The sequence below is a fragment of the Bombina bombina genome, chromosome 4 (genome assembly GCF_027579735.1).
Source record: "Bombina bombina isolate aBomBom1 chromosome 4, aBomBom1.pri, whole genome shotgun sequence".
NCBI lineage: Eukaryota > Metazoa > Chordata > Amphibia > Anura > Bombinatoridae > Bombina > Bombina bombina.
In genome coordinates, this window is record NC_069502.1 from 940354603 (window position 1) to 940374222 (window position 19620).

The following is a 19620-nucleotide window of genomic DNA, read 5'->3' on the forward strand; positions in this document are numbered from 1 at the left end:
AATTCGATACTTATGCTTCTTCGGAGGCTATTTTTGGGAGAAAGGTTTTGCAAGCCGTGGTGCCTTCCGTTTAGGTAACCTGGTTTGCTCCCTCCCTTCATCCGTGTCCTAAAGCTTTGGTATTGGTTCCCACAAGTAAGGATGAAGCCGTGGACCGGACACACCAATGTTGGAGAAAACAGAATTTATGTTTACCTGATAAATTTCTTTCTCCAACGGTGTGTCCGGTCCACGGCCCGCCCTGGTTTTTAATCAGGTTTGAAAAATTTTTCTTTTTACACTACAGTCACCACGGCACCCTATAGTTTCTCCTTTTTCTCCTAACCGTCGGTCGAATGACTGGGGGGCGGAGCCAGAGGGGGGGCTATATGGACAGCTCTTGCTGTGTGCTCTCTTTGCCATTTCCTGTAGGGGAAGAGAATATTCCACAAGTAAGGATGAAGCCGTGGACCGGACACACCGTTGAAGAAAGAAATTTATCAGGTAAACATAAATTCTGTTTTTTTGGATGGTGAAATATATATATATATATTTGTTTCACTCCCTTGAACTCCTACTTGGAAGGAGTGTGGAATAACTTTGTATTGTACATCCACTGCTTCAATGGAGGAGGAAAGCCAGTACCCAAATCATGCAGCAAAGTCTGGACAATGCCGGCGCTGAAGAATGCTGAGAGAGAACTTTGTTTAACCCGAGCACTACAGAATATAAAGTTAAACACACAGTAGTCTAGGGTCTAAAATAACAAGCTCTAATGGATTAGCGAGTGTAATTGTTTTACTGTAATGGCCTTTGAAACATTTTCTATTAAAGGGAAGATTAGAGAACTCCGCATAACAAGTTGTTTTTATCTTCTATACTATAGGTGCATTGTTGAAACTGACAATCTAGAAGAACGAGTCGTTGTAGTCAGTCGTATCATTGAAATCCTACAAGTCTTTCAAGAGCTAAATAACTTTAATGGTGTGCTTGAAGTTGTTAGTGCCATGAACTCCTCACCTATCTACAGATTAGATAACACATTTGAGGTAAGTAGCTGCTACTTGGTCAATCAGTCACTGACATTTGTATTTTCTTTTTTCAATCTATTTAAAGGGACATAAACCCCCTAAATTGCCTTTCCAATTTCAGATAGAGCATGCAATTTCATACCAATTTAATTTTATTTCATTCTCTTCTTATCCTTTGTAGAAATAGAAACAGTGCACTGTAGGGAAATAGCTGAACACATCAAATGAGCCAGGGGTGAGGCATATATGTGCAGCCCTCCTATCTGCACCTAGCTCCCAGTAGTGATTTGTTTGCTCCTGAGCCTACCTAGGTATGCTTTTAAAAGTAAGATACCACTCGAAAGAAGCACATTAGATAATAGAAGTAAACTTGAAAGCTGTTTAAAATTGCATACTATATCGAATGCATGAAAGAAAACATTTGGGTTTTGTGTCCCTTTTAAGTATGTAGACAGGAGAGAACTCTGGAAGATTTCCAGTGTGGCACAAATACATACACCCAACAGTACTTAATAAAACATATAAAGAACATTGGAGAAATACAGTATATTTTAGTAAAATATGAGCGAGGCAAAGATAAGACTAAGGTGCTAGTAGAGGGAGGAAGGGCTTTATAGAGTTCTTGGGGTTTGGAATCTTTGCCTCCTTCTAGTGGCAGGGAAGAGTAATTCCCAGGAGTAATTAATCGTGGACTTTCACCACCTGTATTAAAGAAAATGCATGCTCTAATTTGTGAGAACAATTATCGACAAGACAATGCTATGAATTTAATTCATTAAATGCTGAGCCATTTCTAACTCTCTGTTGAGCTGTTTTACAGTTTTTAGATGCTGCTCACATTTACACACTGATGTAGAACATTTTTCAGTTAGAAACCCACACATTAGATATTATTTTAGTCAGCAGACCCAGCAAATTCGTTTATTTTATTTATACATCTTAACATGCGAGTATTTTAATACAAAATATGTGGAAACATTTATAGTTTTATTAAAATTTTAATTTACTAAGTTGTAAACAATAGTGTGTGGTTTTTTTAGTCAAAAAAAGAAAGGGTTATCTTATAAATGTGGGCTTTTGAAAATAGGTATATAACTTTGATGTTTGCATAGGGACTTCCATGAGCCTGTACTCAAATAAATGCACATTTATTCACTCCAGGTGATCTTTATTACCACACTAATCACTTAACAATTACAATCTATATAGGGGGTTTTATTTTAAAGAGGGGCTTCTTGGCTTTAAAAAAAGCGCAGACTTGGGGTCTTGACTTATTGACCATAGTGATCATTTGGATTTTAAAACCTATATAAGGGCTTTATTTTAAAGATGGTTTATAACAGGGGGTCATGGGGATCTCTAGGCCTACTATAAGTGTATAAGTATTTAAACATATGTGTTTACATTTTCTTTCCTAAGATATAGTGAGTCCAAGGCATCATCAATTACTAGTGGGAATATCACTCTTAGCCAGCAGGAGGAGGCAAAGAGCAGCACAGCAAAGCTGCTATATATGTCACTTCCCTTACCCATAACCCCCAGTCATTCTCTTTGCCTGCAGTGCAAGGAGGAGGTGAAGTCTTTTTTGTGTCTGAAAAGAAGTTTAATCAAGATTTTATTATTTTAAAAGCAAAGTAGTTTTGTTCTGATCTTTCCTTGGGTTTAGCCGTACCCCACGTCAGTCTCTTCAGTAGGGCAGTGGTGGCTTTTAAGCAGTTGGGAACTTGTGGAGTAAAATCCTTACTGTGCCTCTCAACAGATTGCTGCCCTATTCAGAAAGTCTGAGTAAGTTTCTTTGTTCACAGGTCCATGTGAGGAATGCATCCTCCCACACCGGGTGAGCTGTCTTTTCTGATGACAGCCCTACTTACAGGTAAGTGCCATTTTTTTTTCTTTGCGCTACAAAGGACACTGGCACTTTAAGCAGCTTCTTGCTGCAGAATAAGGGATGTTTAGAATTTATTTTGATCCTCTTAAGGATTTATTATGGCAGATTAGCAGGCACGGAGGGTGATTAGGGGACACTCTTACCGACCATGCGGTTGTTTTAACAGGCAACATGTTTGCCGTTTTCTTTATTTGCATTATGGCTGCCAGGACTGCCTCTGTACAAAGAGAGGCGGTTCCCTTCTGAGGGGGCAGTCAGAAGCGTGCGCTTTCTAGCGCATCCTGTTTAGGAGCTTCCGTAGTGGTGACACATACTGTTACCAATTCCGGTTTCGGATAGCTCCGACTTTGGTTTTAGAGCTCCGGAGTAGTCCGGAACTGTAAGGACATATTGCCACCCAGGTTTCCTGTATATCACAATGGCTAAGAATCCGGTCTTCTAGGGCAGGTAGGCACCGCCGCAGTTTTGTTGACGTGTAGAGTGTGCCTATAAAGGGGGTATATATTTTTTGCATGATATTTAAATAAATCTTGTTTTGAAATAAATTGATTTAAGCCTTAAAGAGACGGTATCAATTGTGAGTTAAATATATTGTTAGTTGCATTATGGAACTTGAGGCCTTGCTAGCCGTTACATGCAAATTTGCTTTTCTATCCAAGTAGAACCCCCTCTACCTTTTTGTTTTTCATGTTTTGAAAGCACTTTTTTTTATAAAAAATTGTGTTTTGTTTTTTTGGGGTTTTTTTGTTGTTGAGCCACCATCCTCTAAGGCTGACGCTGTTCAGAGTTCTCCTGTATCAGAATTACCACAGCTTGCTCCTCAAGCGTCCCAATCACTATCGTCACCACATGCAGTGCTCTGCGGTTCCTCTCATGCTCCTGTAGGAGTTTCTTTGCAAGACATTGCCGCCCAGGTATCCTCTGCGGTTTCTGAGTCTGCTTTTCCAATGTTTCAGGGAAAACACAAGATGAAATTTAAAGATTCAGTTAAGGTTTCTGATCCGGTTGTGGCTATCCAGGCTGTTCCTTCTCAGAGGTCTGAGGAGGAAGGCACATCAGTAGCATCTGAGGGTGAAATCTCTGACTCAGACAGTATAATTCCTTCTCCTGATGCTGTTTTGGCTATCTTGGACGACTACGATACGACTATCGTAGTCAATTCTAAGAAATCTAGTAACTTAAATAAATACTTTGATGTTCCCTCTGAGGTGGTTGTATTCCATGTACCATACCGTGCTACAGAGATTATTGCTCAGGAGTGGGAGAGGCCTTGAATTTCCGTTTCTCCATCTCCAATTGTCAGGAAAATGTTTCCAATAGCTGACTTCATTAAGGAGTCGTGACAGATGGTTCCTAAGGTGGAGGTAGTGATCTCCACTTTGGCCAAGAGAACCACTATTCCCATAAAGGATAGCTGTTCTTTTAAGGATCCAATGGACAAGAAGCTAAAGATTATGTATATTCATCAGGGTCTCCAATTGCAACCCGCAGTGTGTTTTGCCACTGTCACCAGTACGGTTGCCTACTGGTTTGATGCGTTGTCTGATTCTACTCAGGCTGTCTCCCCATTAGAGGAGATCCAGGACAGGAGTAAGACTCTTAAGTTAGCCAATTCCTTTTTCACGGATGCCTCCTTACAAGTCATTAAGTTGGGAGCAAGAATATCTGGTTTTGCTGTACTAGCTCACAGAGCATTATGGTTGAAATCCTGGTCTGCGGATGTTTCATCTAAATCCAAGCTTTTGGCGATCCCTTACAAGGGTAAGACCTTCTTTGGACCGGGCCTGGCTGAAGTCATTTCAGTTATATCAGGTGGAAAAGGATCTTTTCTACCACAAGATGAGAAGAATAGACAGAAAGGATGTCAGAATAAAATGTTTGTTCCTTTCATAACTTCAGAGGTAAGCCTTCCACTCCCTCTTCCAAGGAGGAACAGTCCAAACCTTCTTGGAAACCCAACCAGTCTTGGAACAAGGGGAAGCGTTAAAAAAAAAAAAATGCAGCTGATTCCAAGTCAGCATGAAGGGTTTGCCCCCGATTCGGGATCGGATTTCGCTCAAATTAGGATATGGGATGTACCAGATCCATTGGCGGTGGACATTGTATCCCGGGGTTACAAGCTAGAATTCAGGACCTTTCCTCCCAGGGGTAGGTTCCTCCTCTTAAGATTGTCTGTAGACCAGATTAAAGGAGAGGCATTCTTAAAGTGTGTTCAAGATCTTTCCGACCTGGAAATGATCGTTCCAGTTCCGATTCAGGAACCGGGTCTGGGGTTCTATTCCAATCTGTTTCATTCTTCCCTTGGTCCAAGAGGGTCAGTTAATAACGACCATAGACCTAAAGGATGCCTTCCTTAATGTTCCCATTCACAGGGACCATCACAAATTTCTGAGATTCACCTTTTTGGACAATAATTTTCAGTTTGTAGCTCTACTGTTTGGCCTTGCCACAGCCCCCAGAATTTTTTCAGAGGTTCTGGGAACTCTATTGGCAATAATCCGGTCTTGGGGCATTGCAGTGGCACCCTTCCTGGACGACATTCTGGTTCAGGCGCCATCTTTTCAAAAAACAAACTCTCATACAGAGATTTTGTTGTCTTTTCTTTGTTCCCACAGACGGAAAGTGAATCTGGGAAAGAGTTCCCTTGTTCCAGCTACAAAGGTTGTGTTTTTATGGACCATAATAGATTCCCTATCAATGAGGATTTTTCTGACAGACGTCTGAAAGTCCAAGATTTTCGATTCTTGTCTTGCCCTTCAGTCCTCACTTCGGCCGTCAGTGGTTCAATGTATGGAGGTAATTGGTCTGATGGTAGCTTCCTTAAACATCATTCCATTTGCTCGGTTCCTTCTCAGAGCTCTGCAATTGTGCATGCTAGGTCAATGGATCAGGGATTATGTGGATCAGCTGACAAGAGAATCTCTTCCGTGGTAGCTGTCTCGGGAACATCTGTCAGGGTCTCTGGACTCGGGAAGAGTCAGCTCTTCCCATAAATATCCTAGAGCTGAGAGCATTATTCAATGCTCTTCTGGCTTGACCTCAGTTGTCTTTAGCCCAGTCGGACAACATAACCTCAGTGGCTTACATCAACCACCAGGGAGGAACTCAGGAGTTCCTTGGCCATGAAAGAGGTGGCTCAAATTATTAATTGGTCGGAGACCCACATATGTTCTCTATCCGCAATCCACATTCCAGGAGTGGACAATTGGGAAGCGGATTTTCTGAGCAGGTGGTCTTTTCATCCGGGAGAGTGGTAACTCCTTCCGAAGTTGTTTTTAAGGTTAACCCTCAAGTTGGGGGTTACCAGAGCTGGATTTAATGGCATCTCGGCACAAGGTACAGTTCAAGGTCGAGGGACCCGCGGGCCGTTCAGATAGATGCTCTAGCAGTCCCCTGGATTTTCAGTCTGGCATACCTGTTTCCTCCGTTCTCCTTCCGCGAGTCATTTCTCGTATCAAGCAGGAGAAAGCATCAGTGATTCTAATAGCACCACTGTGGCCTTGCAGGATCTGGTATGCAGACCTAGTGGATATGTCATCTCTTCCACCTTGAAGACTGCCTCTGAGAAAGGACCTTCTACTTTAGGGTTCCTTCCTTCATCCAAATCTCGTTTCTCTGAAGCGGACTGCTTTGAGAGTCTTTGAGACTAGAGTCAGTCTTTGAGACTAGAAAGTTTTACGATAAGATATGGCGTTAATATCTATATTGGTGTGAATTCAGAGGTTTCTCTTGGAGTAGAGTCAGAATTCCTAGGATTCTGTCTTTTCTCTAGGTGGGTCTGGAGAAGGGTTTGGCAGCAAGTACTCTAAAGCAGTGTTTTTCAACCAGTGTGCCGTGAGAGATCCTCAGGTGTGCCGCGGCAGACTGACAACAGTGCGGGGGTGTCCCTCTTTCAAATTTTGAAATATTGGGAGGTATGTGACAGGTTCATCAGGCATCATTTACAACCATGACATTGACATTCATTCACAGACAATCATTATGATTGTTTGTGAAAGAATGTCAATATGTCATGTATAGTTTGTAGGAGGCATGGCATGACAGCACAGTACAGTGTGTGTGTGTGTGTGTATATATATATATATATATATATATATATATATATATACTGAATATATATCCTGTATTAGGCTACAATGTGTGATTTTGTAAAATTTTGGGATGGTGGTGTGCCACAGGATTTTTTAATGTAAAAAAGTGTGCCACGGCAAAAAAAAGGTTGCAAATCACTGCTCTAAAGGGCCAGATTTCTGCATTATCTATTTTGTTGCATAAGCATCTGGCGCATGTGCCAGCAATCTTTTTGTCAGGCCTTGGTCAGAATCAGGCCTGTGTTTAAACCTGTTACTCCTCCATGGAGTCTTAACCTTGTTCTTAAGGTTTTATAGCAGGCTCTGTTTGAGCCTATGCATTCCTTATATATTAAGAGGTTATCGTGGAAGGTTTTGTTTCTTGTTGCTTTTTCTTCTGCTTTAAGAGTTTCAGAACTCTCAGCGCTGCATTGTGATTCCCCTTATCTTATCGTTCATGCTGATAAGGTGGTTCTTCAAACTAAGTTAGGTTTCCTTCCTAAAGTTATTTCAGACAGGAATATTAATCAGGAAATCATTGTACCTTCTTCTCTATGTCCCACTCCTTCTCATAAGGAGCGTTTGTTACACAACTTGTATGTTGTGCGTGCTTTGAAATTCAACTTGCAAGCGACATAGGATTTTTGCCAGTCTTCTGCATTGTTTGTTTTTCTGGGAAACGCAAGGGTCAGTTAGCTATGGCTACTTCTCTTTGGCTGAAGAGTTTAATTCATTTGGCTTATGAGACTGCTGGATAGCAACCTCCTGAGAGAATCACAGCTCATTCCACTAGGGCTGTCTCTTCTTCTTGGGCTTTCAATGAAAGTTCTGTGGAACAGATTTGCAAGGCTGCAGCTTGGTCCTTTCTGCATACTTTTTCCATATTTGATTATTTTGCCTCGGCTGAGGCTTCTTTTGGGAGAAAGGTTCTTCAAACGGTGGTAACTTCTGTTTAGGCTACCTGTCTTGTCCCTCCTTAATCATCTGTGTCCCACTAGTAATTGATGATGCCGTAGACTCACTATGTCTTAGGAAAGAAAACATAATTTATGCTTACCTGATAAATGTATTTCTTTCCGGATATAGTGACTCCATGGCCCGCCCATATTTTAGGACAGTTATTTTATTTCTAACACCTCAGGCACCACTCTACACCATTGTATGTTCATCTTTTTCCATTTTCCTTCAGCTGAATAACTGGGGGTTATGGGTAAGGGAAGTGACACATATAGCAGCTTTGCTGTTGTGCTCTTTGCCTCCTCCTGCTGGCCAGGAGTGATATTCCCACTAGTAATTGATGATGCTGTGGACTCACTATATCCGGAAAGAAATACATTTATCAGGTGAGCATAAATTATGTTTTTGTTATTTTTTAAAAATTGCTTTCACTTTACATCCCCAAGACACACACCATCATATGGGGGGTTTCTAGGGCTTAACGACCAGTGCCGTACCCTGTATGGCGCTGATCGTTATTCCCTTAAGGACCAGCATCGTACCCTGTACAACGCTGCCGTCCTGGGCCTCTGTCTGCTTGCAATCTTGCTAAAAGAAGTAAATTTGCATACCCCATGAGTGTGGCAGTGCAGAAATAAATGGGAAAGGGATCTGGGGGGCGGGTAGGGTAATGAGGGGGGCAGCTACACTACAGAAAAGAAAGCATTTTAACCCCTTAAGGACCACAGCACTTTTCCATTTTCCGACCATTTGGGACCAAGGCTATTTTTACATTTTTACTGTATTTGTGTTTAGCTGTAATTTTCCTTTTACTCATTTACTGTACCCACACATATTATATACCGTTGTTCTCACCATTAAATGGACTTTCTAAAGATACCATTATTTCTCCAACATAGGTGTGTCCGGTCCACGGCGTCATCCTTACTTGTGGGATATTCTCTTCCCCAACAGGAAATGGCAAAGAGCCCAGCAAAGCTGGTCACATGATCCCTCCTAGGCTCCGCCTACCCCAGTCATTCTCTTTGCCGTTGTACAGGCAACATCTCCACGGAGATGGCTTAGAGTTTTTTAGTGTTTAACTGTAGTTTTTATTATTCAATCAAGAGTTTGTTATTTTAAAATAGTGCTGGTATGTACTATTTACTCAGAAACAGAAAAGAGATGAAGATTTCTGTTTGTATGAGGAAAATGATTTTAGCAACCGTTACTAAAATCCATGGCTGTTCCACACAGGACTGTTGAGAGGAATTAACTTCAGTTGGGGGAACAGTGAGCAGTCTCTTGCTGCTTGAGGTATGACACATTCTAACAAGACGATGTAATGCTGGAAGCTGTCATTTTCCCTATGGGATCCGGTAAGCCATGTTTATTAAGATAGTAAATAAGGGCTTCACAAGGGCTTATTAAGACTGTAGACTTTTTCTGGGCTAAATCGATTCATTATTAACACATATTTAGCCTTGAGGAATCATTTAATCTGGGTATTTTGATAAGATTATATCGGCAGGCACTTTTTTAGACACCTTATTCTTTAGGGGCTTTCCCAAATCATAGGCAGAGCCTCATTTTCGCGCCGGTGTTGCGCACTTGTTTTTGAGAGGCATGACATGCAGTCGCATGTGTGAGGAGCTCTGATACATAGAAAAGACTTTCTGAAGGCGTCATTTGGTATCGTATTCCCCTTTGGGCTTGGTTGGGTCTCAGCAAAGCAGATACCAGGGACTGTAAAGGGGTTAAAGTTAAAAACGGCTCCGGTTCCGTTATTTTAAGGGTTAAAGCTTCCAAATTTGGTGTGCAATACTTTTAAGGCTTTAAGACACTGTGGTGAAATTTTGGTGAATTTTGAACAATTCCTTCATATTTTTTCGCAATTGCAGTAATAAAGTGTGTTCAGTTTAAAATGTAAAGTGACAGTAACGGTTTTATTTTAAAACGTTTTTTGTACTTTGTTATCAAGTTTATGCCTGTTTAACATGTCTGAACTACCAGATAGACTGTGTTCTGAATGTGGGGAAGCCAGAGTTCCTTCTCATTTAAATAAATGTGATTTATGTGACAATGACAATGATGCCCAAGATGATTCCTCAAGTGAGGGGAGTAAGCATGGTACTGCATCATTCCCTCCTTCGTCTACACGAGTCTTGCCCACTCAGGAGGCCCCTAGTACATCTAGCGCGCCAATACTCCTTACTATGCAACAATTAACGGCTGTAATGCATAATTCTGTCAAAAACATTTTAGCCAAAATGCACACTTATCAGCGTAAGCGCGACTGCTCTGTTTTAGATACTGAAGAGCATGACGACGCTGATAATAATGGTTCTGAAGGGCCCCTAAACCAGTCTGATGGGGCCAGGGAGGTTTTGTCTGAGGGAGAAATTACAGATTCAGGGAACATTTCTCAACAAGCTGAACCTGATGTGATTACGTTTAAATTTATGTTGGAACATCTCCGCGCTCTGCTTAAGGAGGTATTATCCACTCTGGATGATTGTGACAATTTGGTCATCCCAGAGAAGCTATGTAAAATGGACAAGTTCCTAGAGGTCCCGGGGCTCCCAGAAGCTTTTCCTATACCCAAGCGGGTGGCGGACATTGTAAATAAAAAATGGGAAAGGCCCGGTATTCCTTTCGTCCCTCCCCCCATATTTAAAAAATTGTTTCCTATGGTCGACCCCAGAAAGGACTTATGGCAGACAGTCCCCAAGGTCGAGGGAGCGGTTTCCACTTTAAACAAACGCACCACTATACCCATAGAAGATAGTTGTGCTTTCAAAGATCCTATGGATAAAAAATTAGAAGGTTTACTTAAAAAGATGTTTGTTCAGCAGGGTTACCTTCTACAACCAATTTCATGCATTGTCCCTGTCGCTACAGCCGCATGTTTCTGGTTCGATGAGCTGGTAAAGGCGGTCGATAGTGATTCTCCTCCTTATGAGGAGATTATGGACAGAATCAATGCTCTCAAATTGGCTAATTCTTTCACCCTAGACGCCACTTTGCAATTGGCTAGGTTAGCGGCTAAGAATTCTGGGTTTGCTATTGTGGCGCGCAGAGCGCTTTGGTTGAAATCTTGGTCAGCTGATGCGTCTTCCAAGAACAAGCTACTTAACATTCCTTTCAAGGGGAAAACGCTGTTTGGCCCTGACTTGAAAGAGATTATCTCTGATATCACTGGGGGTAAGGGCCATGCCCTTCCTCAGGATCGGCCTTTCAAGGCCAAAAATAAACCTAATTTTCGTCCCTTTCGTAGAAACGGACCAGCCCAAAGTGCTACGTCCTCTAAGCAAGAGGGTAATACTTCTCAAGCCAAGCAAGCTTGGAGACCAATGCAAGGCTGGAACAAGGGAAAGCAGGCCAAGAAACCTGCCACTGCTACCAAGACAGCATGAAAGGTTGGCCCCCGATCCGGGACCGGATCTGGTGGGGGGCAGACTCTCTCTCTTCGCTCAGGCTTGGGCGAGAGATGTTCTGGATCCTTGGACACTAGAAATAGTCTCCCAAGGTTATCTTCTGGAATTCAAGGGGCTTCCCCCAAGGGGGAGGTTCCACAGGTCTCAGTTGTCTTCAGACCACATAAAAAGACAGGCATTCTTACATTGTGTGGAAGACCTGTTAACAATGGGAGTGATTCATCCTGTTCCATTAGGAGAACAAGGGATGGGGTTCTACTCCAATCTGTTCATAGTTCCCAAAAAAGAGGGAACGTTCAGACCAATCTTAGATCTCAAGATCTTAAACAAGTTTCTCAAGGTTCCATCGTTCAAGATGGAAACCATTCGAACAATTCTTCCTTCCATCCAGGAAGGTCAATTCATGACCACGGTGGATTTAAAGGATGCGTATCTACATATTCCTATCCACAAGGAACATCATCGGTTCCTAAGGTTCGCATTCCTGGACAAGCATTACCAGTTCGTGGCGCTTCCTTTCGGATTAGCCACTGCTCCAAGGATTTTCACAAAGGTACTAGGGTCCCTTCTAGCTGTGCTAAGACCAAGGGGCATTGCTGTAGTACCTTACTTGGACGACATTCTGATTCAAGCGTCGTCCCTTCCTCAAGCAAAGGCTCACACGGACATCGTCCTGGCCTTTCTCAGATCTCACGGATGGAAAGTGAACGTGGAAAAGAGTTCTCTATCTCCGTCGACAAGGGTTCCTTTCTTGGGAACAATAATAGACTCCTTAGAAATGAGGATTTTTCTGACAGAGGCCAGAAAAACAAGACTTCTAGACTCTTGTCGGATACTTCATTCCGTTCCTCTTCCTTCCATAGCGCAGTGCATGGAAGTGATAGGTTTGATGGTAGCGGCAATGGACATAGTTCCTTTTGCGCGCATTCATCTAAGACCATTACAACTGTGCATGCTCAGTCAGTGGAATGGGGACTATACAGACTTGTCTCCGAGGATACAAGTAAATCAGAGGACCAGAGACTCACTCCGTTGGTGGCTGTCCCTGGACAACCTGTCACAAGGGATGACCTTCCGCAGACCAGAGTGGGTCATTGTCACGACCGACGCCAGTCTGATGGGCTGGGGCGCGGTCTGGGGATCCCTGAAAGCTCAGGGTCTTTGGTCTCGGGATGAATCTCTTCTACCGATAAATATTCTGGAACTGAGAGCGATATTCAATGCTCTCAAGGCTTGGCCTCAGCTAGCGAGGGCCAAGTTCATACGGTTTCAATCAGACAACATGACAACTGTTGCGTACATCAACCATCAGGGGGGAACAAGGAGTTCCCTGGCGATGGAAGAAGTGACCAAAATCATTCAATGGGCGGAGTCTCACTCCTGCCACCTGTCTGCAATCCACATCCCAGGAGTGGAAAATTGGGAAGCGGATTTTCTGAGTCGTCAGACATTGCATCCGGGGGAGTGGGAACTCCATCTGGAAATCTTTGTCCAAATCACTCAACTGTGGGGCATTCCAGACATGGATCTGATGGCCTCTCGTCAGAACTTCAAAGTTCCTTGCTACGGGTCCAGATCCAGGGATCCCAAGGCGGCTCTAGTGGATGCACTAGTAGCACCTTGGACCTTCAAACTAGCTTATGTATTCCCGCCGTTTCCTCTCATCCCCAGGCTGGTAGCCAGGATCAATCAGGAGAGGGCGTCGGTGATCTTGATAGCTCCTGCGTGGCCACGCAGGACTTGGTATGCAGATCTGGTGAATATGTCATCGGCTCCACCATGGAAGCTACCTTTGAGACGAGACCTTCTTGTTCAAGGTCCGTTCGAACATCCGAATCTGGTCTCACTCCAGCTGACTGCTTGGAGATTGAACGCTTGATCTTATCGAAGCGAGGGTTCTCAGATTCTGTTATCGATACTCTTGTTCAGGCCAGAAAGCCTGTAACTAGAAAGATTTACCACAAAATTTGGAAAAAATATATCTGTTGGTGTGAATCTAAAGGATTCCCTTGGGACAAGGTTAAGATTCCTAAGATTCTATCCTTCCTTCAAGAAGGATTGGAAAAAGGATTATCTGCGAGTTCCCTGAAGGGACAGATTTCTGCCTTGTCTGTGTTACTTCACAAAAAGCTGGCAGCTGTGCCAGATGTTCAAGCCTTTGTTCAGGCTCTGGTTAGAATCAAGCCTGTTTACAAACCTTTGACTCCTCCTTGGAGTCTCAACTTAGTTCTTTCAGTTCTTCAGGGGGTTCCGTTTGAACCCTTACATTCCGTTGATATTAAGTTATTATCTTGGAAAGTTTTGTTTTTGGTTGCAATTTCTTCTGCTAGAAGAGTTTCAGAATTATCTGCTCTGCAGTGTTCTCCTCCTTATCTGGTGTTCCATGCAGATAAGGTGGTTTTACGTACTAAACCTGGTTTTCTTCCAAAAGTTGTTTCTAACAAAAACATTAACCAGGAGATTATCGTACCTTCTCTGTGCCCGAAACCAGTTTCAAAGAAGGAACGTTTGTTGCACAATTTGGATGTTGTTCGCGCTCTAAAATTCTATTTAGACGCTACAAAGGATTTTAGACAAACATCTTCCTTGTTTGTTGTTTATTCCGGTAAAAGGAGAGGTCAAAAAGCAACTTCTACCTCTCTCTCTTTTTGGATTAAAAGCATCATCAGATTGGCTTACGAGACTGCCGGACGGCAGCCTCCCGAAAGAATCACAGCTCATTCCACTAGGGCTGTGGCTTCCACATGGGCCTTCAAGAACGAGGCTTCTGTTGATCAGATATGTAGGGCAGCGACTTGGTCTTCACTGCACACTTTTACCAAATTTTACAAGTTTGATACTTTTGCTTCTTCTGAGGCTATTTTTGGGAGAAAGGTTTTGCAAGCCGTGGTGCCTTCCATCTAGGTGACCTGATTTGCTCCCTCCCATCATCCGTGTCCTAAAGCTTTGGTATTGGTTCCCACAAGTAAGGATGACGCCGTGGACCGGACACACCTATGTTGGAGAAAACAGAATTTATGTTTACCTGATAAATTACTTTCTCCAACGGTGTGTCCGGTCCACGGCCCGCCCTGGTTTTTTTAATCAGGTCTGATAATTTATTTTCTTTAACTACAGTCACCACGGTATCATATGGTTTCTCCTATGCAAATATTCCTCCTTAACGTCGGTCGAATGACTGGGGTAGGCGGAGCCTAGGAGGGATCATGTGACCAGCTTTGCTGGGCTCTTTGCCATTTCCTGTTGGGGAAGAGAATATCCCACAAGTAAGGATGACGCCGTGGACCGGACACACCGTTGGAGAAAGTAATTTATCAGGTAAACATAAATTCTGTTTTTCATCATATCTTATAATTTACTATAAAAAAAAATATAAAATGGAAAAAAATATTTTTTTCTAACTTTGACCCACAAAATCTGTTACACATCTACAACCACCAAAAAAAATGCTAAATAGTTTCTAAATTTTGTCCTGAGTTTAGAAATACCCAATGTTTACATGTTCTTTGCTTTTTTTCCAATTTATATGGCAATAAATACAAGTAGCAGTTTGCTATTTTCAAACCACTTTTTTTCAAAATTAGCGCTAATTACGTTGGGACACTGATATCTTTCAGGAAACCCTGGATATCCCTTGACATGTATATGTATTATGTATGTAGTAGGGGGGATGCTGCTCACTTCCTGCACTTCCTTTTATGGCCAGACCTGTGTGCATCATCCATGTGAGACAGGATGCAGTTTCAGAATTGTGATGTCATCACTTATTATTTAAAGGGCCTTTGTTCCTGGTTCCTGATCCCTGGCTTGTTCCTGACACTGCTGTTTTCCTTGTTCCTGATTCCGACTCGTCTAACTATTCGCTTTGGCTCCTGACTCGGCTCGTCTGACTACCAGCTCTAATTTTGACTCCTGGCTTGTTATTTGACTTGTGGACTTTTTATTATTTTTTGTTATTGATAAAGGTGTGATTATTTTTGCACTTCTTTTTTGCAATTCTCGTCTCAGTCTGATTCCTGGCACCCTGACATTACGCAAAGGCCATGAATCCTGATGGTGCTAATAATCCACCTTTACCTGCCATCATTTCCAGGATGGATGAACAAGATCACCGCTTGGATCAATTTGCACTAGCCCTGCAAACCCTACTGACTTGCACTGGACATTTGGACCAAAGTGTTCCGCAAGTTATGTCTGCTCCTGTTTCCGCTGCTGCACCTATGCCTACCAGGAGCATGTCCGGTTCTGCACCTCTACCTCAGCGATATGGAGGCGATCCTATTCAGTGCAGAGGGTTTTTGAACCAGGTGGGCATATAATTTTAGATGTTACCTCAGGCGTTTCCCTCTGACAGAGCTAAGGTGGGATTTCTCATCTCGTTACTCTCTGACACAGCTCTTGCCTGGGCTAATCCCTTGTGGGAGACTAATAAACCTGTGATTTCAAATTACCCTGAATTTGTGGCCTCTTTTAAAGGGTATTTGATGTTCCGGCTCTCTCCTCCTCTGCTGCTAAACGACTCATGTCCATTCAGTAAGGTACAAGATCTGTTGCTCAGTATGCTATTGAGTTTCGTACGCTTGCCGCAGAGGTAGGTTGGAACAATGAAGCCCTTGTTGCCGCCTTCTTTCATGGGCTCTCTGATGCGATTACGAAGTTGCTGCCAGAGATTTACCAGAGGATCTCCTGGATTTGGTATCTTTTTTGATCCTAATTGACATCAGACTCAGAGAAAGGCCCTCTTTCAAGGAGCACTTGTGGAAGCCTCCTGTTCCGTTGTCTCCTACGTGTTCGTTCCACCCATGCCTCCTGGTCCCGAGTCACCAGGTACTGCTGAGCCGATGCAGCTGGGATTCACGCGTCTCTCCACGGTGAAGAGGGCCTTTAGGAGGAGGGAGGGGCTCTGCCTCAATTGTGGGTTACAGGGTCACCTTTTGAAGTCTTGTCCTACACGGCCGGGAAACGCTCACACCTAAGTTCCTGTCGGGGGCAGACCTTGGGTGGTATATCCTCGTCCCCGGAACTGCTTAAGGAGAAACCTTTGGTCACAGTTGTCCTTTCCAGGGTGGACTCCTCCATAGTCCCTCAGGCTCTTGTTGACTCCGGTGCTGCAGGCTATTTCATTGACAGTGCTTTTGTATCAAAGCACTCCATTCCTGTTTTGCCTCGGTCCGTACCGCTTGCTATTGAGGCCATTGATGGCAGGACCCTTCAGCCCGCACTCGTTACTCACAAAACTGCTCCGTTGTCCATGGCTGTTGGGGCTCTCCATTTTAAAACCCTCCAGTTCCAGGTGATAAACTCTCCGCATTTTCCGGTTGTTCTGGGTTATCCCTGGCTCCAAAAGCACAATCCCAGTCTTGACTGACGCAGGTCCGAAATTTTGTTGTGGTCCCTGCAATATATTTCCACTTGTCTTCGGAAACCAGTTAAAGTGTTGTGCACTTCTTCGGTATCTCAATTGCCAGAGGAGTACCGAGAATTCCTAGACGTGTTTGACAAGGTGCGTGCCGGTACGTTGCCTCCTCACCGGTCTTACGATTATGCCATAGACCTGCAAACCGGAGCCATTCCTCCTCGGGGCCGGGTGTACCCTCTGTCTGTTGCAGAGAATTGTGCTATGGAGGAGTATGTTGCCAATGCTCTGTCGCGGGGATCATCCGCAAATCCTGCTCTCCTGCAGGAGCTGGCTTCTTCTTTGTGAAGAAAAAGGGTGGCGAGTTAAGACCATGTATCGATTATATGGGTATTAATCGTCTTACCATTAAGAATGCTTACCCTGTTCCGCTTATTACGGAACTCTTCGACCGCCTCAAGGGAGCTACGGTCTTTACTAAACTTGATTTGAGAGGAGCGTACAATCTCGTTAGGATTAAGGAGGGCCACGAATGTAAAACAGCATTTAACACCAGGAGCGGGCATTATGAGTATCTTGTAATGCCCTTTGGCCTATGTAATGCTCCTGCTGTTTTTCAGGAACTTATTAATGATGTCCTACGAGATATGTTGCAACAGTGTGTTGTGGTGTACTTAGACGACATCCTCATACACTCACCCACACTTGAGGCTCATCGTTCTGATGTTACACAGGTTCTTCAGAGACTACGTGAGAACGGCCTGTTTTGTAAACTCGAGAAATGTGAGTTCCACCAGACTGAAGTAACCTTCCTAGGTTATGTTATCTCCGTTGCAGGGTTCTCCATGGATCCTGACAAGTTATCTGCAGTTCTGCAGTGGCCTCACCCAGTTGGTCTTCGGTCTATTCAACGTTTTTTGGGGTTCGTCAATTACTATAGAAAGTTTATTAAAAACTTTTCAAACCTATCACAGACATGACCCGTAAAGAGAATGATCCACTCCATTGGTCACCTACTGCCATTAAGGCCTTTGATAGTCTTAAGACTGCCTTTGCTGCCGCTCCAGTTCTGGCTCATCCTAACCCTGTCCTGTCTTTCGTTCTTGAGGTCGATGCGTCTGAGACTGGAGTAGGTGCCCTCTTGTCTCAACGTCCCACGCCTGACGGTTCCTTGCATCCGTGTGGTTTCTTCTCTAAGAAATTGTCTCCAGCGGAGTGCAATTATGAAATTGGCAACAGGGAATTACTGGCCATAATTTTGGCACTTAAGGAATGGAGGCATCTTCTCGAGGGTACTAGCGTGCCAGTGCTCATTCTTACCAGGGATAGGCACAGACAAAGGCTGTGGCGGACATTTTCCAAAGTACAGACCCTAGTGAAGGACACCAAGGTTCATTTGAAATTAAAAACATTTTTTTATAGTTCTTAGTGTTATTATATTGATGCAGATACCACTGATTCTATAACCAGCCCTCCTCTGTGTTGGGAAATACAACAGCATGTACTATACCACATGTATGAACAGCATTGATGCTGTAGCTGGCGCCGTTCAGTTTAGATTGCTGATTGTTTATATCTGTGATCTTGTTCATTCTTTTATACAGGAAGGAAGTTGTTTTTTAATCTCTATTGTGTTTTTCCTCCTCTGTGTGTGCTGACTATAGTTTTACAAGTCCTTTGGTATGTTCCAAATATTGCTGATGCATCTGTACAAGTAAAGCCTAATGCAGTTTTCTTTAAAAGCTTCCAGTGTCTTTTTGATACATACACCAACACTCTGGCTATACCCATGTGCCAGTGTCACTACTGTGTCATTATATAGTGCTGGGTGTTATTATACTGATGCAGATATCACTGACCCTATAACCAGCCCTTGTCTTGCTATACGCATGTGCCAGTGTCACTATAGTGTCATTATATAGTGCTGGGTGTTATTATACTGATGCAGATACCACTGATCCTATAACCAGCCCTCCTCTGGCTGTACCCGTGAGCCAGTGTCCCTACTGTGTTGTTATACTGATGCAGATACCACTGATTCTATAACCAGCTCTCCTCTGGCTATACCCATGTGCCAGTGTCACTACTGTGTCATTATATAGCGCTGGGTGTTATGCTGATGCAGATACCACTGACCCTATAACCAGCCCTTGTCTTGCTATACGCATGTGCCAGTGTCACCTCACTACTGTGTCTTTGTATAGAGCTGGCTGTTATTATACAGATGCAGATACACATCCAGTATTTCACTCAGGCTTTATTTATTCCATAACTTATCACCCAATATCGCTAGCAGTCTTTTGACAAGCCACTAACTTTATTCACACTGCATAGTTTTTTTTAATCAGAAAGAAAAGATATACTAAGGTTGTGGCGGACACTGCAAGGGCTAGTCACGGACACCTTGCCTATCCCTGATTCTTACTGACCACAAGAATTTAACTTATCTATCTGAAGCAAAACGTTTGTCGCCCCGACAGGCCAGATGGGCGCTATTTTTGTCTCAGTTTAATTATGTGGTCTTCTACCTGCCTGGTAGTAAGAATGTTAGGGCTGATGCCCTCTCTCGACAATTTTCGCCTCTGTCCAAGGAGGAGTCTGTACCTACTCCTGTTATACCTCCTGACCATATTTTGGCTTCCATATGTACTAATTTGACTTCTCCCTTGGGGGAGGAGATCCTGGCTGCACAAACCAATGCACCTCCTGAGAAACCTAGTGGTAAGTGTTTTGTTCCTGAGAATCTTCTAACTAAACTTTTGCACACTTACCACTATGCTAATGCCGCAGGTCACCCAGACAAGAACCAAATTATTTGGTCTGTCACTCGACAATTCTGGTGGCCAGGTCTTCGTTCTGATGTTGCTGCGTATGTTGCCTCCTGCTCAGTTTGTGCACAGAATAAGACCCCTCGACGTCTTCC

General features: G+C 43.4%; 1 protein-coding gene across 1 annotated transcript in view; it reads left to right on the forward strand.

Annotated features, from left to right (window-relative positions):
• SOS1 (SOS Ras/Rac guanine nucleotide exchange factor 1) overlaps positions 1–19620 on the forward strand; it is a 728117-nt gene that overhangs the window by 646108 nt on the left and 62389 nt on the right. Inside the window, exon 9 of the mRNA XM_053712591.1 lies at positions 866–1028. Within this exon, the coding sequence (XP_053568566.1) occupies positions 866–1028 (163 nt within the window). The remainder of the gene's footprint in view (positions 1–865; positions 1029–19620) is intronic.